Genomic DNA, 26,879 nt, shown 5'->3' on the forward strand with positions numbered 1-26,879 from the left:
GATTCGAGTGCCTTTGCTTTTCAAATATAAACCCCAGTTAAAGCAACACAAAAAAGATGCAACAAGTTGTAGTGAATCCATTTATTTTCTAATAATTAACTTAGCTTTCTCTTTGAAACACAATGACAACAAAATGTTCATGATACCCACAGCCTATCATCTCCCATATAACTCTTTTACTCTAACAAAAACATTCCAGACATTTACAATTTCCCATTTACAAAACTGTTTCATTAAATAAAATATAGGTTTCACTTACAAAAATGTTCAAAAATATTTGATGCTTTTTTTCTCCCCACATAGCTGTCATTTCATCTGCTCATTCAGCCAGTTTCTCAGTGTTTCTAAGTTCCTCTGAACCCAGCGAATATTCTTCTGCACATTTTCCAAGGCAAGTTGCGTTGCTCTCAGCTGAGAAGACTGTTCTTTGATGGATTCAAAAAACAACTGCACCTAAGGAACAAAACACATATAGAGATAAATTACCTAAATAATTAGCTTCACACCAAGTTTTCAGCTTAGTTTATGTTCAAGAATTATACTCAAGACAGGCTCAACAAGTTCCAGCAAGGACTAGTCCAAGTAAATGCTGTCCCACAGAATGACCAATTTCTAACTGGAATTGCTTTGTATCTGAAGTCAATTTAATATGAAAATCTGCATAATAATAATAATAATAATAATAATAATAATAATAATAATAATAATAATAATAATAATAATAATAATAAAAAAAATAAAGTTATTACATTCTATAATACACAAAGGTATTGAAAAATTACTAAAGATTAATGTACTTCAGTGAGCTCCTCTGGAGATGAAAACTGCCCTGTGGTCCCAACAATCATGGTCCTGATGCAGGAGGAGCCTAACTGAAACCTGTATATAAGAAAGAAAGGAGGAATGTTTCAGAAATCCAAAAACTTCAGAGTAATAAACCCCAAGTCTGCTCCAGCAAATAACTGACTGTACTGCAGATAGGTTTAGAGATCATTCATCTGAGATGCTTGACAGGCAAAAAGCAGCTCCTAGAAAAAAACAAGATGGGCACCTTGAAGGCATCACATGTTTTGAAAATGAGTCATACTGACTTTTCAACCAATGTGTCCCAGTTCTGTTTCACAAAGTTCCAGGCGAGATAATGTCCCTTCGGATTACGGGCCACCATCCAAACAACATGAGACAGGTCCTGTGATCGGATCACCTCTCCTTCCAGACCCATTGCCAGCAGTCTGCAAAAAATAAATATATACAAGACCAGCATTTATGACACAGAGCTTTACTCAATGTTTGTGTATTCTAAAGCAGAGCTCCCCAACCCGGGTCCTCAGGGCTCACCGTCTTGCATGTTTTAGGTCAGGGGTTTTCAAATCCAGGCCTTAAGGTCCTGCATCCTGAATCAAATGATTGAATTTTCTTCTTGGCATGCAGTTAGGTTCTCTGGAGTCCTGGTGATCTGATTATTTGGCTGAGGTGATTTTAAGGAGAAACACATCTAAAAGCTGTACAACACCAATCCTCCAAGTCTGGTTTTAGGTGTTTCCTTGTTGCTGCAGACAAGTCACACCACTAAAGAGGTCATTCAGTCATTTGAGGCAGGTGTGCTGTAGCAGGAACGCATCTAAAGCATGCAGGACAGTGGACCCTGATGACCAGGGTTCGGGACCATTGATATAAACAAAAGCAGCTGCACAGTGATTGTCATAACTATTTTGCCACATGATGGCAGCACAATCAGTCTGTAATAAAAGAAAGAAAAAGCCTTCCAGTACCTTTGCAGCTTGTCTGTGTCTTTGGTCGTTGCCAAAGCAAAGAGGATCTTATTTTTCTGGGCTTCAGAGAGGGAAATCTTGTACGTGTTTAGGAGCGATGTCCAGCCATGGTCATCCTGAGCCCCCACTGAGAACACCGTCTCTGCCACATCTGTAGGTAAGCTTTAGTGAACAAAAGCACAGACAGTTAAGTTAGAGACTGAAGTGACTTTGCATTTAACATGGTTGTCAAGCAGAAAAAACTCAAATAGCCACTTGTTAATACTAATATATGCCGAGTACCATATTTGAATGCAAATGTATCAACCCAGAAGCAGTGGATGTAGAGGAGCTTATAGATGCAAATCCAGTCAGATAAGAAGAGGAAGCTGAGGCTGCAATTATATGCAAAATTGGGCAATAAAAGATTGGAAGCCTTTCCAATGAGTGTTAGATTTAACTGTGCTCCCAGAGCCGCAGCAGTCACCAGATCTCACTGCTACAGAGCACCTTCAGTGGCGGAAAAGGAGATTCACATCATGGATATGCAACCCACAAATCCAGAGTGAATGTGATAAGGTGTCATATCAATATGGACCAAAATCTCTGAGAAATTTTTTAATGAAGTGAGTGGTGTGTGTATAGAATAGCATTTGTTATAGTTCTACTCAAACAGACTTTAATGTTCCATTGGAATGGAGCCAGTCTTTGAAATGTTGGTTTGCACGCTCCAGACACGGTGGGTATCCCAGGTGACAAGCCAGAGACAGGACCTCCGACCTCAGGCGTCGCTCAGACACAGTGCCGCTGTCACTCCACGTCTGCTGGTCGATGACGGCACGGAAAAACTGCAGGATGTACTTCTACTCAGAGACAGAAAAACAGTCACATTCAGATAATGTAACGTTTAGGAAATACTTTTATGTGTTGCTCTCTTACTTCCAGGTTTTTAGTTAAAGTGGGCTCATCTCTCTTCTCGATGATGTGGTAGAAAACTTCCAGATAAGCCAGTCCTTCGAGGAGAGGCACTGTGTGTTTCTCAAGTTGCAGATAACCAATCAGGTCCAAAGCTTTATTAAGTGGGAGATGCCCCGCTCTTTCCAAAGATAGAAAACAAACATTTTCAGTTTCTTTGCAGGCATACAGGAAGTATTCCTATTATTTAAAATGTGCAAACATGCTTCCTTACGTGACCAGCTGAAATGCATTGTGTATCAAGTGAGTTCTGTCCTTGTAGCTCAGAGCTGTGTGATTTTCCCGCAGTAGTTTAACCATCACATCCCAACCATCATCAGCATAATGAACCACGTAATAGCCGGTCATATCTGAGTTTATTTTCACCCAGCTGGCTTCTTCTCCAATGTGTACACTGTCTATATAAAAACAGCAAGTATTGAGTTATTACAAAGCAAAGTTAAAAACATCAGAATTTCACATTGGATGCTTTTTTTATCTCCTACCTGTGGGAGAAGTCATCATATGTCTGTGGATGGTGCTGGAAATATCAGTCTTGTATGTCAGAGGAATATGCCACAGAAAGCTATTAAAAAAGATGCATGTAAACCTCAAATTGTGTTCATTTTACAAAATAAACCCAAACTGAGAACGGCATGTTGGGCAGCTAATAGTTGTGAAGTTACCCCTGTTGCACAGCTTGCCACTGAGGATCAGAGGGAAGAACTGTCCTCAGAAATCGATCCTGTCGAAGAAGCAGACGAGGCCCCTTCCTGGTTACAGTCACCAGAGGAATCCCTTTCTGTAAAGTCCAAGTATTCATCATGGCTGTCAGGTTGAGGTGTTCCCCTGCAAACAGGTACTTTAGGAGGGCATAAACAGTCAGTTCCAGCAAACACAACATTTTGTAAAAGTTGTAACATCAAGATGGTGAATGAAGGTTTAGAAGTTTTACTCACTGCATTCTTGGCGGCCTGGTCACTGCTGTAACAGTGTTTGGCTGAGGTGAAGTCATCTTCTGAACATGTCTAAAAAAATATGGAGAAGGTTTCTGTTTTTTATGACATATCTCACTTTGGATGGAGATCATTTGAATAACATGGTTAGTGTCTTGCAAACACTGCAATAACACAACATCTTGAAGTATTTGTCTACTTTCTAGTGGAAATATATTAGTACACTTTCAATAAGACAAAACTAGCTTACAAGTAACTCTTCAACAAGATATAGGAGCTTGTTTTAAGTCTATAATTTATTAACATTGATTTTAAAAAAGTGCCACTTTCACTGGAAGATTTTTTTAATTTATAACACAGAAAAATGTATTGTAAATCATATAGGCTAAAACATTTTCCTCTGTTGGTTGATGAAAATGTTATGTGCAAATTCACACCCAGAGTTACCACATTGTCGGGAAAAGTTAGTAAATATGAGACATATATTGAAGGCACACATACTATTAATGTCTTCAGAGATGTGCATGTTGCCACCGGCTCTGATGCATTTCAATATCACCACTGATGCTAACTTTTGAGCTCCTATTTAGCTCACAACTGGAAGATTCTAGTCCAAAGAAAAAATGTCTAGTCTTTTTAAATGCTTGCAAATCCAAGATGGTTTTTGCTTTGCGTCAATGTTTTCCACAATTTTTCCAAATCAAGCTATACTTTGATGCCAAGTACAAACAATGGGACATCAGTGCAGTTGAGACACACAAACTTCATAAGGATCTTTTTTTGTAGTTTAATCAAGTGCTTTACTTTAGTAAACAAAAAATTGAGTGGTAGGGGTACCTTGGATTTCATCCTAACTATGGAAATTATGTATGTTGTTTTTTTCAACATGAAGAAGAAAACTGCAAAAGCAGAATTGCTGATCTAAACTTGCCCTTTTGTAACTATAAATGACACAAATACACAGCTTTGCTTCATAAAGCTGCTTGTTTATTAAGCTGTTCCTTAAGATCAAAGAATAAAAGAAAAAAAAAACATGGCGCCCTACGTTAGATAGACTGTCCCACAGGTCCTGATTGTGGGCATTTCCATAGCTGAACTTGCGGAGGTATCGTACTATCCCGCTCTGAAACACCTCCTCAGTCAGGAAGTGCCGCAGCATGTGCAGGACACATGCTCCCTGAAAAGAGTTTAGACATTAAATATGAGATTTCATGAAATGCCAAGCCTGAAATTGTGTGTTGTTCAATTTTTTTCAGTGTGCAAAAAGTGTTTTTGTAACATTAAATACAATTGTGTTAATCATTTCACTGTTATGTTCAAATAATTTGAACATTTTAACTCAGAATAATTGCCTTAATAGTTGCAAATTAAGGCAACTATATGTGATAAAAATTATTACTTTGTTATTTTTGTGTTTGCCACATCCTCAACTCTGGGCTCTTATGAATTGTGATCTGAACAGAGTGTTCGTACCTTGTCATAGGAAACACTGTCAAACATTTCTTCGATCTGAGTAGGGCTCTCTGCTGGGCTCGAGATCGGCCGAGAAGAGTTTAAAGAATCAAGACCAATTGCTACAAAACAAGTGTGCAGTAGATACTCGTCCTGCCAGAACAAGTTAGATAACATTAATGTCAATCTTATTTTTAAGGAACAATTGTGGTTTATTAGTCAAGAATTAAAAAAAATTACCACTTTGAGAATTGGGTAGGTGGCCTCCACTGAAATATACTCCATGTATCTGGCAAATCCTTCATTCAACCAGAGGTCGTTCCACCAGTCCATGGTCACCAAGTTCCCAAACCACTGCAGGGCGAACCACTAAATTTAATTTCAAATTCCTTTTCCAAATCTAGCTAAGAAACATTAGACAATGATTCTTATGTATCATTGATCTGCACTTTTATGTTCTGACCTGATGGGCAAGTTCATGACCAATGACCATGGTAACCCAAAGTTTATCAGAAATGGAGGATGTGAGGGGGTCATAGAGAAGGCTGGTCTCTCTGTAGGTGGTCAGGCCCCAGTTCTCCATCGCACCAACCTGGAAATCTGGAATGGCAATCAGATCTGGAAGAGGAAAAAATATGTCAAAAAAGAACAAAAGTAATAGATTAGACATAAGAAATAAGAAAGGGAATTATTATTGAGTACCTTGTTTGGGCAAAGGATAACGAATGTTGAAGTACTCCTCATAGAAGTCCAGCATTTTAACAGCAACCTCTAAAGCGTAGTGGGTTTGCATCCACTTCTCAGGCGCAGCATAGATGGAAACCTGCAGTGAAATCAAAACCAAGCTGTTGAACCAGACAGTTCAAGCCAAAAGAAAAGTGACAGAAGGGTAGAGGATCATGAAGACCTTCACTCCAGACGAAGTCGTTGCACTGACAGACTTGAAGTCACAAACGATGAAAGCTACAAGGTACGTGCTCATCGTTACGCTCGGGGCGAACTGATCTTCAAGAAGGTCACCATTCAGTTGTACTGTCTTGATCTGAAACCCAGGAGAACTTGGAGGTCTTTTTTTCCATCAATGTTTGAAACATCTGTGACATTTTTCAAAGATTCAGCACTCACTACTGGCATGTTGGAGAGAGAAATGTAGTCCCGGCTCCTCCTGATCCTCACAGAGAAATTGGCTTTGAAGCTCGGCTCGTCGAAACAAGGAAATGCCATTCGAGCGCTTGTGGGTTCAAAGTGAGTGGAAGCTAGGAATCTGAAAATAGATCATTGCAGACGGTGTGTGCTGGCTACGTTTTCCAACAACGCTGAGAAACAGAAAACTTGTTCTCACCTGGTCTCGCCTTCACTGGTTCTGTAGGTGCTTTTATAGAAACCGTAAAATCCCTCTGCTAGCTCTGCTTCAAACTCCATGTACAAGAAATACTTCTGGCCGCTGCTGAGAACCCTTGGAGAAAAAATGCCTATTTGCTCGTGGGAAGGGTTGTGAAGAACTGGAAGAACCTAAAACAGGAGAAGATTGTTAAGCCAACAGGAGTTAGTAAATAAAATTGATCCTGCCTTATATTTCCAACTACCTGATCAGACAGATGATTAAGGTTCTGGTCTAAAATTGTGGCCTTTGAGATTTGAAGACCCTTGCTGTGTAAAACAACCCAGTTTGTATTGTTCTGGACATCGATCTGGATCTGCACGGTGCCAGTGAAGCTCAGAGTTGTGAGGTTGGGGTGCAGAAGCAGGTGGTAGTGAAGAGGAACGATATACCTGAGGCACAGAAACACGACGGCTAATTAGTGAGTTAGTCAAAGTACGGATGTTTTTTTTTTTTTCCATCTGCTTCTGCAGTGTGGCGATAGAAAACGTAGAGCCTACCTTGGCAGGCGAAGACGGCTCCAGGGGAAGGACAGATTGCCATCGCCCAGAGGAGACGGTTCTGCCGTGGGACTGGGGGTACTCGGTCCCTGCTGTGAGCTCTGAGAGGGCTGAGACCCAACCAGATGAATACTGAAAGCCAGCAGCACTAAAAACCCGACTGGAATCATTGTTAAGGGAATGTTTGAGAACAAAATTGATTAAAATGACGCCAACCCGTTTGACAGGTCGACTCTCAGCTCTGAAGTAATTTAATCATAACCCGAACACTGGAGTCAACCAGTCGGATGGTAAGGACCATCCGACATCAGTGTTTTATGAAATGAAAATAAAACGGCTGCTCCTCCGGGATTCTTCTCATGAACCTGAAAGACACAAACAATAGAAGAAAAAGTAAAATATGTCTCTTGAAATAAAATGTATCTGTGCATATATTAATTTTACTGTCGTGACAAACCTCTTCTCTCCTCTCCCAGGACTTCAGACTATTTTAGAGGAGGTTCAGTGAACCGAAATTAAGACTGTAAAGATATAAATAGCTACATTTATAAGCAAGTTTATGGAAAATGTATCAAACTGTTCTGGGGTAGGAAACACTGCGGCAGAGCTCCTGCTCCACCAAAGAAAGAACAGAATTGATTTTGTGCTTTTCCTTCCCGCATAAAAACCCCTGGCTCAGTGTTTACATGTTTATCTTTCTCTCTTTCCTTGTCAGAGACATTTACATAGCTACTGCAGCCGTTAACTGTACACAGTCTTTCTTTCAAAAGAAATTCACTCATTCTGTTTTTACATCTTGTTCCTGTTTCCTTGACCCTTGACCACTCAGACATGTAGCAAGACTCTGTGCTGATCTTTATTCTGCTGGAGAATGCTTCTTGCTAAAAGCTGATGTTCCTCTCCAGTGTATCTACATATTTAATTCAGATTACTTTATGATCTGCCCTGGACCGTGTCATAACTTGGACTATAGGACTGGATTATATTTGAATAAATTAGGCAATTTTAAAATACAAAATTATGCTTTTGTTTGTGTGAGACTGGATGTGGCTTGACCTAATTTGTATTAAAGTGACATTACAAAAAAAACATAACTTAACTGTGGTGCCATAAACACATGACTACTGGATATTTTGTTTACTTTGGACACTTGTGTAGCTATGAAACAAATTTCTGAGTGCCCAAAATAAGTAGACTAAATTATTCTCTTGTAGCAGGTGGAAAAAAAAAACTGCTAAGAATAACTGGGCCGTACTGAGCACATGCTCAGTTAATTATGGCACATAGAGCTCGGCTGAAAAACAGACCACAGCTAGTCTCTTCCTTTAAGAGATTCAAACATGTGAGCAAAAACGAACCATGTGGTCAGAAAGAAAAAAGAGGACCTAGCTAAGAGGGACGAAGGTGACAGCAGCTGCCGCAGCGCAGGAACAGTCTTAAAGCTGCACTGTACCAAACTTACTATTTAAAGCTATCAGTTACAGCCTCTGAGATTTCCACAGCCTGAACACATTTTTTTTAGGATTGAGCTAGAACTCATCTCTGCTCCTGCTGTAGGAGATTTGTAGAATTACAAAAAAAAAAGTATTACCTCGATCAGTTTAGCTTCATCATGCTTCCTTGATGTTCCTGCTGTTCAGTTTCACTTTCTCTTCTAAGATGCCGCCCACTGAAAATAAAAGAACTGCTTACATGAGTGTGTGTGTGTGTGTGTGGTGGGGGGTCAGAGAGAAGAGATAGAGGAGTTTCAGATGTAAGGATACAGGCAACAATGTTTTTTTATAAATTAAAAAATGTGGAAAGAAGCTAAATTAATTATGTGTTCATATGTATTGCTTTGCAAACCTGCGTGTCTGTGTGTCTGTGTGCGCAGGTGTTGCTGATATTATCTCACCTCAGATGTAACAGCCAAACGCAGGCGGTTGTCCAGGTGTTTCAGTATTATTCCTAATGCCTTCCCTTCACTTTGCTGTAGCTTAATGAATCCTAACACAGCTTGACATGTTTAACTTGTGTTATATTGTCTTTCTCCCTTCCTCCGTCTGTGTTTCTGGGTGTTGGGGTTTGTGGGTGTGGGTGTGTGTTGGGATGGTGCATGGAGTTTCCATTGTTAGTGTAAGGTCACAACAATGAGACATGCCAATCCCCCACAATGCAACGCTCCTGGCAAAGCCCTCTTTTAATGCACCCGCACACAAGGCACACAAACACGCAGAAACTCACACATACAGAAAGCACTGACTAGGGCTCATAAAAGTAGGATTGACTGTAGGTTAGAAATGACTGAGCCACCCAGAGGACTCATTTATCTTCATATCATTTATTTATGGACAGGTGAGACCTTTAACTATCCTCTATATGTAAGTGAACAAAAAAAAATATACAACGTGTTTTTGCAGAAATATTCTGCTGCTTATTACAGTGTTCACACTTTATGATACATTATTACCAGCGTTATTTAGCAAATTCAAAACTGTGTTTTGTTGTTTTGTGCATCTTATTTTTAGAAATAATGTTTGATGCCTAAGTGTAGCTGTATCACATTGTCCAAATTTTCAAGTCTGCTTTGGCTAATTGTTCATTTTTGGAATCGATTTTAAGATGCTTAGAGTTTATTTAGTTCCTTATTTTTTTTGTCATTGCCTATTTTTAATCCTTGGTTTTTTGCTCTACAAAAACGATTAATTCATTCATTTATTCATCTTTGCAATTAAGGGACATTTTCTTTGAGCGTGTGCCACTCATTCTTGCAAAACCTTTATCTTTCTTGTTTTGTCTTAGTTTACTTTTTTTGACCTTTACGACCTTTTCCTGCTTCAGGGGGGGTGGAGGGCACTGTGCTGGCTTCGCTAGCCCCTCCAGTCCATCTCTCAGGGGAGAGGCTCGGCCTGACTCTGCTGGTCTGTGTGGTGAGTGACTTCAGGAGAGGTCACCTGGAGATCAGCTGGAGGTCAGCCTCTGATGAGGAGTACACCAACGTCACTCCATACAACGGCGCAGTAACCAGGAAGCATCGCGGCCACAGCGCCGTGGCGACGATCACGGTTGTCACCAGCAACTGGCCGTCCTACAGCTGCTCTGTGCGCCGCAAGAAACACTCAAAAGCCAAAAAAAGACACCGCATCGCCTCAACAGGTAACTCTGAGTTAATTTAGTCATAAACTTGGTGCAACAACACTTTGAGTTAGTTTCCAAATCTTCTGTTCCTATAGGTGAAGATGAAACGTGCGACAGTGATGAAGAGATAGAAGGTAAAACATTGTGAAAGGGTCTCACTGATAATTTGCTGGTGTGCTGAGCAGATTCAACATGTTTACGTCTGGTTTGGTCTCCAGATGTTGCTGTGAGGACGAACGCTGTGGTTGTGCTGTATATGCGGCTCCTTCTGATGAAGATAATAGTCTTTGATGCACTAATGACTATTTATCTTGTTGTTAAGTGGTAAGAGTGAGTCACTGTAACATTAGTCTTCATAAGAAGTACATCACATTTAATGGAAAAGAGTGGAAAATTTAATCAGTGAATTCAATAAAGGCCAAACTCCTTAGTTGGACTGTTTTTGTAATCTAAAAGTGAGGAATGCATTCTTTTATATGCAAGAAGGTCCCAGCATCCATTCATCCATGTATTTATTCTTTTTTTTATGCTGTGAAATTCAAATATGCCCAACTCCTGCAGCTGGGCCACTGGCAGGTAGTTTTGATGAAAGCAATGGGGATTCAAGATAGCAGATCCTAAAGTATAGGCTTCATTTATGAACATTTAGCCATTTTAACAATTGAGTATCTCCACTTCAGGGCTCCATTTGGTCTGGTGAGTTTTGAAGAGAATTAAAATAAAGCATCTGAATTATGATCTTAATTTGTTTTGCCCCTTTATGTAAAGTTTCAATGGTTTAATTCAACTGTAGCCAAACGTCATTGTTTTTATACAGTAACCCACCTGAGACCAAAGTGATTATTTACTGGCAAATTTAGTGATTTGTTGCCTCTAAAAGGCTACTGTAGGTGTCAAAGGTATGACGTGAAAGACCTTGGGAACATTTTTTTAAAAACCTTTTTCAGAAAAGAAGTTTTATGTGTTTGGACCTTTATGGAATTTATTGATTCAGTTTCAGTTTACAAGGTAATCCCAACGAAGATTTGGATTAAGATTGAATTCTTTTGCTATTTTAAACATAATAGGTGTTAAAGCTTTTGCATTTTATTTCTTTCAGAAAAAAATTGTAAAACAGCAGCACTTTTATTGAGTTAGTGGCTATATTCACTATTTTACAATTTATAAATAGTTTAATTTTACCAATTTTCAAAATGCAAACGAAACCCAGTATGTTTATTTATGAAGAGAAGAGAGAAACCACTAAGTCTCCATATTAATCCAGCTGTTCCTGATAAATTATATATTTCAGGATGAAGAAAAAAAATCTCAACAAAAATGTTTCCTTTTTTTTTTTTAGATGTTTGGAAAAGAAGAGCTTTGGATACAGAACGTGACGCTGAAAAGAAACCAGAGCAAATGAAGCTTCTTCTTTTGTCAATTCTGAGATGATTTCTTACGCCTCAAGAAGAAAGGAGCGCTCCATCGCTTTATGGTTGACTTCACGAAGACGGTTTACCGGGAGTTTTGGGGAAAGCTACAGGAACAAAACAAGTAATCCTCAGGAGTTTACTGCTTTGAACTGGAAGTGGCGCCTTTTTTTTTTTTTTTTTCCCAGGTGTTTCTGTCTGTGGCAGTTGAAATGAGAGCCTGTTTGTGAGGCCAAGTCTGATGGTATCTGATCGAAACATAACCTCACACAGGTGGATCAATGTCTGCATTTTTTGTGTGCTTTTTCAAGATGTGTGTGGAGCTCCTGAGTCTAGTTTTAATAAGTCACAAGATATGAAAAAAACTTAAAAATTAACAAATAGAAATGAATGGAATTTCTGTTTAACTTTCCGATGCTTTAATAACAAAAGATTCAATGTATTTTTATATTTTGGAAAAATTACACCAGGAAACATATGTCTGAAGTGTTTGGTGTAGTCTTGTGTTTGTGCATTTTTCCTAAAACATGATTATGTTTTGGCTATTGTAGCACTGGCAATATGTTTAGAGTGTAGAAATCTTAACATCCCACTCAAGAAAATCACTTTGGACTTCGTCTAGTATGTGTTTCTTTGTTATTAAGTTTTGTGTAATTCCGTTTAATTCAATATCCTGCAGTTTAATGAACAGTGATTTAATGTTTAAAATGTGTTTTAGATCATTTCCCTTCCAGGACTGCAGAAGAAACTGGCCATTAAATCTAAATTTGTCACATTTACCTGATGGACTGCAGAGGTTTTGTTTATTATGATATTAACCCTTTCATGCATGAATTATGATCCTTGTGTCAGGATTTTTCCCCCCCCATTTTTCTTAAAGCATAAAAAAGATAAGAAAAAAAATTTGTAAAAAAAAAAAAAATCTTTTTATTTTTTTTAGGTGATCAATTACAATTTTCTCCAAATACAAAGTTGTTATTTGAAAAATACATCAGTAGTATTGTTCTTTAGGGGTTATTTGATGTCACAATTTTTTTTTACCTGCAAGAGTCGTGTACTGTAGAAGGAGGGACCGGGTCGGTCTGCAAACTGTTTTGTCTGTCGGCCATATTGGATTTAACAACAATCATTTCTTGCATTTGCAGCTGATGGCCAGTAGTTCATATTGTATTTTATGATGCATTAGTGTCCACTTCAGCGGTCTGTGTGCATTTATAACATAAAAAAACCCACAAGAAGCACAAGAAAATGGCTTTTAGATAGCGGTCCACTGTAGAGACGATTATGCATGAAAGGGTTAACAACCAGTTCAGCAGGCTTATCCCGATTTTATAGTTCACGTTTATAAATATTAAATAATGCATGCCTGCTTTGACTTTATCATGTTTAAATGAAAGACCAGCACACACATCGTTTCTTCCTTTCTTTTAGTTTTTTGAGCGCTCTTAGAAACACACTGACGTAGCAAGGGAGTACCACTAGGTGGCAGCACAATCACGTGTGACATTTTATTTAAATAATTATCCAACATCAAGAATATGGAGCTTAACATCCTCTACAGGACACTACGTTCATAAATAAGTTAAGGTATTTCAACACTGACCAGTCACTCTTCACCAAACCGACACTCACATAAAGAAAGGAGTTCACACAATGGCTAAAACTAAAGCTGATTGAACAAACTGGGAATAAATATACAGAATGTTACATTTTTGAAGGAGCAGAACAAATTCTACAAGGCATTGATTCCCACATCACAGTGCTTACACAGACACATTTCATGATCTGAAGATCCTTGAAATACCTCCAGTATTTTTACTTTTATCCCAATATGGAGCATCTTGCTGCAAGATAAACTGGTTTACAGTATCAAGTTTTAGAAAGAGAGGGGATGAAGGTGCTGGTTTGGTGGGGAGTCATGATTCATGTGTACATTTGACATGCCATTTGTCTTTGGTAAAAATCAAAACAAATAACGGGTAGCGCAGCATAATGCAGTCTGTACTTTCCTGTGAGATGTCAGTCTCTGGTACATGATAGGACCTTTACTGGAACTTTTAATAATCTTACTGGTTCCCTTCCAGGAATCTACCCCGAGGATCACAGAGCTTGCTCTCTGAAACTTACTCTGGATGTTTTGCGGAGCTTACCAAGAAGTCTCCTCATAATGTAGCTACGTTGTGAAAGTACGTTTCAGAAAAAAAACTCGCAAGAGGACATATTCTGTAAATTCTTGGAAAGTAATCAGTAAATTTCAAGAATATTGCAGGAAAGTATCAGGTAAATCCTTGGAATCCTAAAAGAAAGTTGAAGGAAGGTACCTAATAAGTTCCAGAAAGTACACTTTGAGTTCTTGGAAAGTTTTGGGGAAAGTGCTTGGCAAGTTCCAAAAAAGTTCTGAAAGGTAAGTTCTTACTTACAGGAAAGTACAAGCTGTTTTATGCAGTGCTGTTAAACAAAACACTAAAATCATTACATGTTGGCAAAGAGGCTGAAACAACTCTAATGTGAGTCACATAAAATAAAGCAAACATTCATCAGCTGTTAAAAAAAAACATCCAAAACTCGCAAACATACACACACACACAGCTGGGATCAAATAGCAAACAAGTAGTACTGATGGTATTTGCTGCAACAACAGATCTAATACATTCAACAGAAAAGCTCACATTAAATGACTTTAGATGAGATGCTGACTGACCCAGATCAGCTGCTGGAAGAATGGTTCATTTTAGCATCAATGGCAGCTCCTTGAATTCAATTCATTCTGAGAGGAGCCAAAAATAAAAATAAAAAACTCGAACAAAAAAAGGAGCAACCAATACTTGAATAGTTATTGGTTTTTTGGTGAAAAAGAAAACAAACACTGACTGGCATTGTGTAAAAAATGTTAAAATAAAGTGCTTTTGTTAAAAACAAACTTCCTCTGACTGAGGTATTAAAAAAAAAAAAAAGTCACATAAAATTACATAAACAAAACAATCTACACACGATCACATTGTGCACTTAAGGAAGAAAAATTAACTATTTACAGATGATTCACCCACACTGAAACATTTTTTCTCATTGTCAGTTGCATTCGATGATTCGGACTCTGCCAGGTGAAATGCAGGTAGTACTGCCAGGCTTCCCCGTGCTGCTTTTTTCTGCGTCAGTGCTCAGTATCAGTGCTCAGCTAACCAAATCCTCTCTAAGCTCCTTTTGTAGTGCACATACTCGGGCCTACATGCATTCAGGCTCACAGGGACCGCCATTTTCACACGAATACAATGCTCAGAGCACACAGCAGGAGCAGAGCGAGCTTTTTGATAAGATGAGAGTCTGAGTGGAAGTAAGAGGCTGCAGAGCCACGGGGGTATATTCTCCATCTGTCCCGGTGTGGATGAAGGCTCTCCATGTCCTTCTGGGCACTGTGTGCAGCTAATGTGAAGTTAGCGTCTCCAGTAGTCAGGAGATCAAACACACAAGAGTGGAAGTAGATGTCCAGGACTTCCAGCTGCTCGCTGCAGCGCTCCTTTGCCCCGTCCATGGCAAAAACGTGTGTGGCACCGTGGGGGTATGCTTGCGTCTGTGAGGCGTAGCTGGGCCGGCGCAGCTGCTGTTGCTGCAGGCCGAGCGCAGGTGGAGAAAGCGGCAAAGGCAAGTGTCCCGCCTGGTCGATGCGCTCGCTGCTGGGGCAGCCGTTCAGGCAGAGCTGCAGGTCCTGTGTGTCATCGTAGGCCTGAGCCATCTCCTCTGGGATCCGCACGGCCAGCGTCAGGTAGCGCCCCAGCTGGCGAATGATTACAGTCACGCCGATGTAGCCGGCATGCAGCTCCACGTGGCGCCCGGGGCTGCGTTCAGAGATCCACAGAGCCCGCACCTTCCCGGCCACGCCGTCAGCCCCGAAGGAGGTGTGGATAGGGTCTCCGCTGCTCACCGTTCCATCATCGAAGGCAGCAGGTAGGCTGTCTGTGACGGCCTGGTAGACCCGCTGGTCTGTGCAGCCCTCATAAGGCTTGAAGATGATGGTGATCTACAGTGAGAAACAGGAGGGAGACAGTTTGCATTGTCAAGATTCAGAATCAGAGTGACAAATTTGAGAAGGAGTCATTCCTGTCAAATTATTCTATGATGTGACTGATTACTAATCTGAGTTATCTGGTTTGGCCACCTGCTCTGCAACAGCAGTGGTTGGGAGCAGGTGGGCAATATGGATTTAGAATATTATCACGATATTTTGTGGTACTATTCCGATAGTGATAAAGATTTAAAAAAAATATTATTTACTTATTACTTATAAATGTATAGCTGTGACTGCATGGCACGGCATTAATAGCAGCACAAACACTAATGTTGTTTTTGAAAAACATTCGCGTTTGAAATAGGCTTCCCCAGAATGCCACTTGCTGTAAAAAGTATGATTTATATGAGTGAACTCTACACAGTAACTGCATTTATCCATAATTTTGAATGTATTGATACATGAAACTAATTGTGGAGGAAATGGCAAAAATAACATTTCCAATCGTACTCTCAGTTTTTCATTTATTCCATTTACCATCCTTATTTGAAATTTGTCATGACAACAATAAACTTTAATTCTTATCATGGTAAAAAGAAATTCACAATCAATGATAAATGATAGCGATACGACACAATACAATGCGTTACAATATGCTACGATACAATACGATAAATGCCATCTAGAGGTCATTTCAACTGTTTCCGTTTTTGGACACGTTTTTTTTTGGTATTTTTTTACCAACCAAGTTAATTGAATCCAACAGGTACAGCATATTGTACCAGCTTTACCGATTTTCTGTAACTTATTCTAAGGCTTCAACTAGAAAACGTGGATGTTTGCCACAAGTAAATAATATCAATCAGCAGTAGATCGTTTAGAGTTTGGTTTGATCTGGGGTCATAATCCGTCAAGATGAATAGGATTAGAGTGTTAAGACTGAGCATTTTAGTCGCAATTTAACTGTGTAATTCCTGAAAATATGTACCGGTAACTAAAATGAAAAATTAGTAGTGGTTTACAGAGACAAATAAAATAGCAGAGCATAGGTACAAAACGGTCAAAGGTCAAACTGACCCTGAGCTCGTCCAGCTTGGCAGTGATTGACATCAATCGAAAGAAAAGTCTTAAATTTTCTCTTTAATATAAACATGAATCAGGTCAAAGAATTCGTGGGTGTAATTATTGCCAAGGATTTATTTGGTGCATATTTGCTAACTCTTTCTTTTATTTTTTTTGTCTGTGTCTGTTGTTAATTAGATTTTTCCAGAATAAAATTAGTTGAAAATATTTTTGAACTAAGCAAATCAAAACCTAAAAAAATTCTACATATTGGGTTCGTTTTGGCATTCATCACTCAAAAGAGGAAAAACGAATCCATAGACAGTGAGCTACAATCATCTCACAATATTTCAGGAAGGACTTGATGACTTTCTAACAAGTTGTAATTTGACACAGCTATGAAAACATGCTGACACATGAACACACTCTCACACACACCCCCGCACGCACACGCACACGCACACACACACACACACACACACACACACACGCACACGCACACACACACACACATGCTCTAGGGGCGTGCAGACACAGCGGTGGATACAGGGTGTGGTGTGTGAGCATTACGGTTAGCTCCGGCATCACAGTTCCGGTGAATGGCTGCTTTGTTCACATGACAGCCGTGAGGAATGAGGCCTGGCAGCCCATTAAGCCTGGAGGGCTGTTAATGTGGGTGTATATGAAAGTGTGTGTTTGTGTGTGTGTTCGAGTCTAATAGTCGTGACTAATAACTCGCCCCACCTCTGACACAAGGTCAAACCTTTAGCTGCGAAGTGTAGAAAACCTGCTTTTTGCTCTCCCTGCATGCGCGAGTGTATGCCACGCTGCTGGTGAGTAAGTGTGTGTGCATGTGCTTTAATAATTAAAGCTATCCACTAAGCTAGAGAGGGCAAATCATCGGGGGAAACATCAACATTGCTTCTTTAACACCACAAAGATCACCTTGTGCAGCTCGTCCTCCGTGCAGTGCTGTGCACAGACGTGCGTACGTGCATCTTTGCTGTTGCACAGGGACCTTTTAACACACACAGAGCTTTAAGCTGACTGCAAGGAGTGCTACTTGTGAACTTATAGAGTCCATATTTCCTTACATAGACACACAAATGCTTCCAAATGCACTTGTAAGTAAACAGTGGCTCCTTTCACGCATCTCATTCCGCCAAATTAGCGGTCAGGCTATATGTAGCCGTTAACCAAGTTAGGTTTGCTGCACTGCTGCAGTCACAAGAGGCGGTCACAAGATCGAGGCCGCTTGCTTTGCACCTGTGTGCCTATGGAAGCCAGAGACACACAAAGGGAGTCTGGAAGAGAGCTAAGTAGAGCAAGGGTGTTTTCTGGTTTCCCACTGATAAGATTTCTTTTTGGGTGGCACAGAAACGTGAGAAATAAAAAAAATAAACACAGAGAAAAAAAAACGATGTCTGCCTCACTTTCTTAGTATTTTTTTCTCTAAATACCAGGATATTACAGATGTGTAGAGTTGGGTATAGAAATAAAAAATCCAATCTTTTTCTAATGGACTGTATTATATACTTAACACTCTTCAGTGTGGGCACTGCTACTGAGGGGAGAACATTCAAATTTACCCATTTTCAATACTACGTCAAACAAAGCACAAAGATGTAAGATGCTAATTTAAAGGAAGTTGAGGCTCATTTAGGTTGCTAAAGAGCCAAAGAAGGAACAAGAATATCAGTAGATTGTGTTATGAAAAGTTGCTCTGTTTATCTTTTTTTATGATTATTTCAACAACTGTCTGTTTATAGGACACTTGGAAAAGTTGGAACCCTTCCTGAAGTCTCAGCGAATGTCGCAGTGCTAGCAGAAGATGCTAAACACAGTTTAAAATGCTAACCCTGTGATCACTTTGTCGTTGTTGTCAAATATTTGTTAGCACTCTTTTACAAAACTGTTCTTTCCAACAGTGTGACACTGAGTCTGCTCCTGATATAAATAATTAATGCAAATGGCAGGAAAGCTGGAACAAAAATTTGCTGGAGAAATCACAACTCTCTAAAATTTAATGGTCAAAGGAACAAAAAAATCTGAAGAAAAACTCACAAGATAGTCGGATTTTCAAAGTTTCTCACCTTGTTGGTTGCAGTTGCACTGGAGCCAGGAACCACAGGAACATTAGTGACCTGCACCGACAGATAGTCATTATCGATAAGAGGCCACGCACCCTCCACCTTACAGGTCTGGAAGCTGTCCTTAAATGTCCTCAGATGCGGGTCTCCAAACAGCCCACAGAACAAGTAGCCGGGCCAAGAGCGGCTGTGACCATGGCCATGAGAGTGGGAGTGTGTGTGGGTGTGCTGGGTGCGGCTGTGATAGTTGCAGGGCTCATGGGGGATCTCGGGGTGCACGGAGGGAGTTGGACCATCTGTGGAACAGCTCCTCTGGCTCATGAGGTCTGAGATGCCCAGGAGGGCCGAGTGGAAAACCAGGTTTCCCCGGCAGGCCTTGGCTGTCCTCTGGGTGCAGGCTGAGTATGCGCGCAGAGCCTTGCAGAACTCGGTGTCAAAGCCATCCACAGCGGGCGTCAGGTGGGAGGTCAGGGACACAAAGTCGGTGGTGCACTTCTGGATCCGACACTGGGTGGTAGCCACCTGACAGTGACCTGAACGGGACAAACAAAGAGAGTCAGAGGTCCCCTTTTAAAAGACAAAATGAATATGTTTGCATTAGCAAGCCAGCCATAAATGTCTGATCACTTAGATCTAAACCCGGTCTTTTATGAAGGTTGGTGTGAGTCTTTGATCTTAGACTTCCCAATGCTCTACTGTGTTACAGTCCAACCCAATAAAAGAAGAAAAAGAACCAGCAGCCAATTAAAAGTCTTGATCAATCAGTACTGCCGCTTTGTGAGTGCAATAAACCTGAAGTGTAATAAACCAAAGAGCGCCCAGACAGGAACGATGAAGCAACTTCATTCCAGTAGTGAGATAATACTGCCTGGAGAGCCAAGAAGCGTTTAAAACAGAGTTTCACAGAGAGATGGAGCAGGAAAGAGCCGGTATGCTGCACGTACAGAGCTTTGCAAAAATATTCCTAACCCCAGAACTTTTTCACATTTTATCACACTAACCATAAATTGTAATGTAAATATGATAGAACAACAAAAAGAAGTGTTCGCTTGTGAGTGGGGAAAAGAAAGAAACATGATTTCTGTAAACTATTTACAAATAGAAATCTGACAGGATACCATGCAGCTAAGAAACCCATGGCAACTCTGGAAGAGCTGCAGAGATCTGCAGCTCAGGTGGGAACAACTACTAGTTATGAACTTCATAAATAGGAGTTTGAAAATGAAAGACGTTGAAAGAAAGCAATAAAAAGCCAGTTTTGAACTTTGCGCTAGGCTACGAGAGAACACACAACAAATGTGCTCTTATCAGAGGAGACAGAAATGTAGTTTATTGACCTCGGGTCCAACACTGAACATCACGTTGAACCCATCATCACCATCTTGAAGGATGGAGGAGGGAGGATTATGCTGCGGGGAGACATTCAGCAAGTTGATGGGAACTTGAACTAACTAATCTGGGAAGCATACCATCGAGTTCACCTTACACCGGTACAAACTGGGTTAGAATGGCATAGTCAAAGCCTAAACCTAAGTCTAATTCAGACTGCTTCAGAATTATTCTTCTAGGTCTTGAAAGGAATTTATTTGAGCCCAATCGTCCGTTAGTCATATATATTTCGCACAACTTTTCAACAGAAATCTGAAAAATATGTGGCCATTTTCATAGTACATGTGCAGATACACCATGTTTAATTGCTGCATCATTTCCCTCCTCCTTTACAATTAGGTACTAATTTGTGCTGGCCAGCCACATAAATATTCCAATAAAACACTCAAGATTGCAGCCATAACGTGACAAATTGCAAAAAAGTTCAAGGGGAATGAATGCAGCGTATTGTCATGATTTATGGAAACTTTGATAAGTTGTGCGTTTGTAACCCTCACTTTAAAAAGAATAAACACATGATCAAAAATTCACCATCACACCATCGGGAACTGATTTCTTGGTCTGAAATTGTCCATGATTTTATATCTGCGTCCACATTTCCGAGTGGAAGGGGGGTCAAAACAGCCTTTTGTATCGCTGATCATCAGATGTACAGAGAGAGTTAGAGCCAGAGAGAGATTAGAGACCAGACCTAATGCATCAGTCACGGCGTGCTCCTATTAGATTAGCCCGGGAAGAAGGAGAGGGAGAGGGAGGCGAGAGAGGGGGGCCGGCTGCACACAAACACAAGCAGAAAAAAAAAATGGTGGTACGACTCTGATATCTGAGCAAAGGAAGAAAAAACAGGCAAAAATAGGCACCCTACATCAGTTTCACACAGAGATTATTCCTAATAAGTAGCAAAGACGTGTGAAGCACTTGTGTCCCACCATGTGAGGGCAGTGCTGCTCCGAGTTAAAGCGATTTAAAATCAGGGTACAGATGTAGAGCCCCCCTTCTCGCAGCATGCTTCAGAATCTCTCCCCTGCCTGTTAAATACTGACACCAACCTCTGAGATGTGCCCGCACGTACACGCACAGGCTGCACAGACCGTCTGAGCTGCACTGAGGCTGCATTGTGTCTGTCCAAAGGCCTACCTTCTTCCTCCTCCTATCGGACCTGCAGCACCCGAACGTCGCTGCAAGGGGTCTGAGGGGACGGAGTTCAGATGGTTTAAGGTTTGGGAGCTATGATAAATAAAAGCTAAAGGGATTTTTCTTGCAAAGAAGGCTGTTTGTTCTGCAGCTCAAACTTCTGCCTTTAGACATCTTTTGTGTAGTTTTTAGCCTTGAAGACGACCCCTGTCCAGGTTTAATAAAAACAAAGCCATTTAAAGTCAGGTGTGGTAAGCCTGACTAATCAACCCCAACCACCTTTCCATTACATCTTGATAAAAGACAGTTCCCACTTTACTCTGGAACCACAATTTTACATTATTATATTCAAACAGAAGGGAATATCATCTTTTATTGTTTATTGAATTAACTCAATTGACCTGCAAAGATTAATACAGACAAGAAGCCTCTGAAGAAAAGTTTGAAGCAGCTCCAAACGAGTCACTGAAGCGCCGTCATTGGATGGATTCTGGGTTTCCATAAGGAGATTTTCATGTGATAATTAAATATGTTCCGACTATCTACGGTTACTTATTAAAGAGAATTATCTTATCTTTGTTCTCGGGGGATTCTCGTAATCTTATTAGGTATTCATAGCTGTTCTTTCAAAAGAAAAGCCAATCTATGCATATAAATAAGGAACTTACGCTAAAGCCAGGAAAGGTGGTGAATACTGAAAAGGCTTAAAAATGTTATTAAGAGGAGAATAAAGAAACCTCTGTGGAAGGATCTCATGTGTTCAGAGGCTTGTGTGTATTATCCCCCTGCAACACAGTTTCTAATAAAGGCACAATAGGAGTCAGAACCTTCTATATTTCTATTATTTTCAATTTTCTTCTTTACTTCTTCCATTATTGCACTTGGTCCAGCTTCAGGTCACCAGCTCCCTGCATCCCGAGGCAGCTTCTCCACCATCAGACAGAGGTCAGGAGACCCAGACTCAAATTTATTTATCTGTTCTTTGTCTCTTAACATTTCCTGAGCTGCAGAGATGAGATAAAAAACCGATCTTCTGGGATTCTCTGCCGGCCGAAGGAACGGCTTGTGAAGTGCTTATTGATCACCTTGTTGTGAGCGCTCTCTCACGTTCTCTACCAGCACGCACTCACCGAAACTCCGCCAACAAAAGCCCCTGCTAATCCAGACGTTCATTGCTTTCCTGTGCAAACACTCGTGCAGCTGTCAGCCGATGACATGTCTCAACAAAAATAACACAAACAAAACATTATTCACACCTTTCAGCAAATAAGCCGCTCTGTTTGTCTCACTAAACCAAATAATACACATTCTTTCCTGGTGAGGCATGTGTGGCAGGAGGTGCCGAGAGGGTTTTCAAGCAAGCTGGGCTCTGTGTGCTCCACAGGGCCTAGTGTGTGTGCAGAAAGAGAGTGGGGGATTGTCCCGCTGCCGAGCAGCGTTAAACTATACCCAGGAGGTGTGATTGGCCAAAAAAATAAATAAAAATAGCCAAAACAGAAAAAGACATCAAAATGCTTGGGCAAAAGGCAAAGTTGTGGTGAACATTTGATTCTCAGCTCAAATATGTGCAAATTAAACAGTTTCCACAATAAAAGATTAACTTTAAATATAACAACGAGAAACTAAATTAATCTTTGATTACTTTTAATGCTTTCTTCTCCAACCTAGATGATCCAGTTAGAATTAAATACCACTTTGTGGTGTCTTTGTTTAATGTCCAGCAGCGCTGCAGACTGAGTGTTAACTTGGATTTCAATACATCTGTTATGTATGGGCAGCAGTAGAGGTAGCAGCCCTGTTTCCCCCTTCTCTTCCCCTCCTCCATGAGCCATTAAGGGGCAGACAGGAGAATGACGGCCCAGGAGAGAGGAGGAGAAACTCGATCCGGGCTCAGACTGCTGCACTGCCGCTTTGGAGAGAGCCTTTGTCAGGCAGCAGTTGTGCTGGGCCCCGACGCAAAACCCTTACAAACGCTGAATAAAACATCAATTATTGGAAGTCTTAATAAAGCACGAACTGAAATAAAGTTCTATGATGTAAAGTTGCCTAAAAATACGGCGAAGTGCACAAGTAAAGTGTAAAATGACAGATTCGGCGCGGGTTTGACCTAAAGATTTGAGAGGGTTACTTACCTATGTGAGCCCCGCAGCAGAGACCGATGATCAGCAGCAGCAGCGGCCGGAAGCGGCGCACCGCAGACGGGGACGCGAGGCGCTCAGCCCCGCGGTAACAGCATCCGGCTCTCCCCATCCCCGTCCATGCAGGGCCAGGAGGGGAGAGTGGACAGGGTCCCAGGGAGCGGGGACGGGTGGTGTCCAGGCCTCTTCACCTCCTCTTCTGTCTCTTCTTCTTCCTCACTCTTTTCTCCGTCCTCTCCTGCTCGGGTGCGTAGGGGCATTAAAGCACAGCTGCTCCGCGGAATGCAGGGCGGAGGAGGAGGAAGAGGAGGAGAAGGCTGAAGGAGGAAAAAACAGAAAACAAAGTGCGAAGTCACTTTCCTCCGACGACACTTTTACTTTTCTGCCAGCTTCCACGTGTTTTAGGAGCGCTCGCTGGCGGTCCGACTTTTTCCTCTGATTATGATCGCTCTCCCCTCCTCTCCGACACCCAACAATCACATCTCTCCCTCCCCTCACCAAACAGGGATTTCTCCTCCACTCTCTCCTCTCCACTCCCCTTTCACTTTCTCCTCCTCCTCTTCCTCCTCCTCGTCCTCCTCGCCCCCCTCCCCCTCTGGCTCTCCAACAAATCAATACCGAATCAACCAAACCCTGCTGGCGGAAAACCCGCCTACCATGAGACAAGAGGATACAACTTTAGCAGAGAAGACTCGGCAATGACAGTAGCAGCACAGTGACAAGCGATAATTTCATTATTGAACGCAACAATAATTTTGGAATTGAACAGTTAATTTCTTCAACTGGAATATTGAAACTCAGTGGCACCCAGTGACTTATTTCAGGAGCATTTCTGTTCATATTCATATAACAGAACAAGAGAATACGTCAACCTACTAAAAAAATTGTCTTTTGTACAGTATCTGTTCCTCTTCTTCTCCATATTCCCTCTGGGGTTTATAGGTCAGGTGAGTTTGTTGGCCAGTCAAGCACATGGGCAGTTTGGCAAAGAGAGCAGGTGTCAAGTCCTACTGGAAAATCAAAACAGCATCTCCAAAAATCTCTCATAACAGTTTGAAGGAGCTTGGCCTCATTCCTCATAACAGAACTGATCGAGTTTGCTTCTAAGCACCTTTTTTGCTTTGCAATCAGATTTTATCAGGGATTTGAGATGGCCACTCTTCTTTTAGCTTCATTCAACTTGGTATACTCTCATAATTACTCTCATAATGAAGTAATTGTTCATTATGAAGACTCATCTTCAACGTCCTGCTGATGTCTTGACAGATTACTTCAATATTGCAACATAATGTCCTTTCCTCCAGGTGCACAAGGTTAAAATGTAAAAACTTAAATCATTTCTCAATCTGTATAATTAATTAACTGTGCTTTGGTTCAGCTCTGATGACATTCATTTAATATAATTTATTGCTATTTTAATAATAATGTGCCCTGAGGCTTTGATGCATTTGTGGAGCCGAATAACTTCACTAGTTTACTTTTACATCACTAAGAACATATTTTTATATTTTTGTTTGTTGATTAAATCCTATTGGAACAAATTGCAGATAAAAAATATGTTCCTCTTCATAATGCACACTATGAGAGAAGTTCTTTGAGGCGCGGACACCAAAGAGTCAACATGGCCACCCCTGCATAGATATGCAAAACAGCTTCTACCTTACTATTGTTACCTCTAACGAATAAATGAATAACTTCACACTGTGTTTTAGGATGTGTTATGAAATGCTGTTTTTGTTACAGAGGTTTGAAGTTGTGCCAAAGCTTACCCAACTAACGGATATAAAGTAGGTCAGGCATCAAAGGGATCCCTGAACTTCTGAAGACCAAGATAATCTTTTACACACCGTATATTGTCCATATCTGTGTTGGTTCAGTGTGTCGTGTGAGTGTGTGCTCAGGGTTGTTTTCCACTTTTATCGTCCTGGCTCAACTTGTGTCTCTGCAGTAAATAAAGCCTCTCTATAGCTGATAGTTTATGAGCTTCTGTGTGAGCCAAATCCAACTAGTTTCACTCTGATGTGACTCACAACCAGCATGTTAACTCAAATCACTGCTGGCAAAGGATTTGGTCATGGACACTCTTTTTTTTCCCCTGCATGTGTCAGTAAAAAAAATAAACACACACAGAGTGACTTTAAAGCTCATGGAGATTTCACAGTAAGTGTGGCCAGAGGAGATGTTGCATGCAGCTCAAACAGCCTCTCCTATTAGATTATATTTGCTTCCTGTTTGCGGCAGCACTCTCTGATCTCACCAGCGAACAAGGCTGTGTGTGTCAGTGTGTAAAGAAATTGTATCTGTGTTCATGTGTACTTTCAAACAAATCTGGAATAATCAAAGGTCTGAATGATATTAAATAAAACATATGTCAGGTTATTATTTTTATTATTTCAATTAAATAACTAGTAACTGCAACATTATAATGAGAAAATTGGGAAAATTAGTGGAATAAATAAAATGTTAAGAGATAGTGGTAAGCAATGTGTTCCTATCCACAAAATTATAATTTCCATTACACTGTTTACATCCACACCATCATTTGTTTTGATTAATCTAACAACAAACCTTTTTCCTAAACCTCAGGGTTGACGACAAAGTCCCGTATTTTGATTGGAAATCAACCAAAGTCATCAAGTTATCATGTCAGTGAGTTTGGAAATTTTAGGCTTTGTATTTGAGACCTAACCCAAATGCTTATTTTTATTTTTAATTTTATTTACTTTTTATACTAAGAACTAGTGACAGAGTTAAAAAAAAAAAGTCTTTGGACTGCCGAGTAGCTGACATGCAGATCCAACACTGACATTAAATCAATTTTTGTTCTCTAATATAAATTTTTTTGTGCACATTTTCAAATTTCCCCCCTTTTAATAGAGTCTGAAAATTGCTGAAAACACTTTCCATACATACTACAACGGAAAAAAATTCACATAAGTCTTTTTTTTTCTCTAAAATGTGTATACCTGTCGTTTCCCATTGTAATTTGTTGGTAATCATTTTGCCTAAATTAAAAGTAAAAAGTCTCCATCTGTGTCAACCACCTGTGCAGGCAGGCCAAATTTGTCTGGGCGTAATGCCACATTATTTCACTTTTCACCTGTGGCAAAGGTCATTACCAGTCTTCCTTCCTTTTGTAATCTTTTAAAAGTACTTACCTTCAACCAAGCCCATGAACATTTTCAGATATGATAAAGTATCCATTAGTTTTAGAAACAGCATGTAAAAGCAATAAATGATCTGCTTGGGTGTCATATAAAAGAAATGTGTTCATCTTTCCAGCGGAGTAAAAGCAGCCTGAGCTTCCTGGTCGTCCACTCCAACACCCTGCTGAGACACTTAGTGCTGTTTAACTTTAATTTGCCAGCCAGCTGTAAATCCTGGAAACCAAATATTGGGGCCTGCATTAAACAAGCCATGGTCCAACAGATTGACATCTTCTCTCTCCAGCATGTCAGCAAGCTGGAAGAAAGCCGGAAAAAAAAGCACAAAAACAGGTGAACATTTCATTCACACTAACACAATGAACACAAAGGCTTTAAT

General features: G+C 40.5%; 3 protein-coding genes across 3 annotated transcripts; 1 reads left to right on the forward strand and 2 right to left on the reverse strand.

The window, feature by feature from the left end:
- Positions 1-66: 66 nt before the first annotated feature.
- On the reverse strand, positions 67-9,008 carry erap2 (endoplasmic reticulum aminopeptidase 2). Its single transcript, XM_008418806.3, has 22 exons — positions 8,889-9,008; positions 8,586-8,663; positions 6,995-7,359; positions 6,700-6,886; positions 6,456-6,625; positions 6,239-6,377; positions 6,021-6,155; positions 5,816-5,936; positions 5,577-5,731; positions 5,354-5,467; positions 5,135-5,266; positions 4,707-4,838; positions 3,665-3,733; positions 3,392-3,567; positions 3,212-3,291; positions 2,941-3,124; positions 2,691-2,847; positions 2,430-2,614; positions 1,773-1,934; positions 1,092-1,232; positions 798-879; positions 67-453 (listed from the first exon to the last, which is right to left on the reverse strand). The coding sequence occupies exons 3-22, from the start codon at positions 7,162-7,164 to the stop codon at positions 307-309; spliced, it is 2,838 nt and encodes a 945-aa protein (XP_008417028.2). The 5' UTR covers positions 7,165-7,359; positions 8,586-8,663; positions 8,889-9,008; the 3' UTR covers positions 67-306.
- A 153-nt stretch (positions 9,009-9,161) lies between these two features.
- Positions 9,162-11,703, forward strand: LOC145552796 (uncharacterized). The gene is made up of 5 exons (XM_081610635.1): positions 9,162-9,328; positions 9,815-10,129; positions 10,207-10,245; positions 10,330-10,435; positions 11,451-11,703. Coding segments are annotated over exons 1-5 (516 nt in total). The 5' UTR covers positions 9,162-9,273; the 3' UTR covers positions 11,452-11,703.
- A 1,227-nt stretch (positions 11,704-12,930) lies between these two features.
- Positions 12,931-23,883, reverse strand: rgmb (repulsive guidance molecule BMP co-receptor b). Its single transcript, XM_008418805.3, has 3 exons — positions 23,331-23,883; positions 18,679-19,208; positions 12,931-15,535 (listed from the first exon to the last, which is right to left on the reverse strand). Exons 1-3 carry the CDS (start codon positions 23,446-23,448, stop codon positions 14,777-14,779), a joined length of 1,407 nt encoding a protein of 468 aa, XP_008417027.2. The 5' UTR covers positions 23,449-23,883; the 3' UTR covers positions 12,931-14,776.
- Between the last annotated feature and the right edge of the window lie 2,996 nt (positions 23,884-26,879).

The sequence above is a fragment of the Poecilia reticulata genome, chromosome 9, assembly GCF_904066995.2.
Source record: "Poecilia reticulata chromosome 9, P_reticulata-male-v2, whole genome shotgun sequence".
Lineage (NCBI taxonomy): Eukaryota > Metazoa > Chordata > Actinopteri > Cyprinodontiformes > Poeciliidae > Poecilia > Poecilia reticulata.

Coding starts and splice junctions, on each gene's coding strand:
- erap2 (XM_008418806.3), bottom strand. CDS start 7,164: ATGATTCCAGTCGGGTTTTTAGTGCTGCTGGCTTTCAGTATTCATCTG. Junction 3,734..4,706: donor TGTGGGACAGTCTATCTAAC/GTAGGGCGCCAT, acceptor ATATTTTTTTAG/ACATGTTCAGAAGATGACTT. Junction 880..1,091: donor TGGGACACATTGGTTGAAAA/GTCAGTATGACT, acceptor TCTTATATACAG/GTTTCAGTTAGGCTCCTCCT.
- LOC145552796 (XM_081610635.1), top strand. CDS start 9,274: ATGACTGAGCCACCCAGAGGACTCATTTATCTTCATATCATTTATTTA. Junction 9,329..9,814: donor TATCATTTATTTATGGACAG/GTGAGACCTTTA, acceptor TTCCTGCTTCAG/GGGGGGTGGAGGGCACTGTG. Junction 10,246..10,329: donor CAGTGATGAAGAGATAGAAG/GTAAAACATTGT, acceptor TTTGGTCTCCAG/ATGTTGCTGTGAGGACGAAC.
- rgmb (XM_008418805.3), bottom strand. CDS start 23,448: ATGGGGAGAGCCGGATGCTGTTACCGCGGGGCTGAGCGCCTCGCGTCC. Junction 19,209..23,330: donor CTGCTGCGGGGCTCACATAG/GTAAGTAACCCT, acceptor TGTCCCGTTCAG/GTCACTGTCAGGTGGCTACC. Junction 15,536..18,678: donor GTGCAACTGCAACCAACAAG/GTGAGAAACTTT, acceptor TTCTCACTGTAG/ATCACCATCATCTTCAAGCC.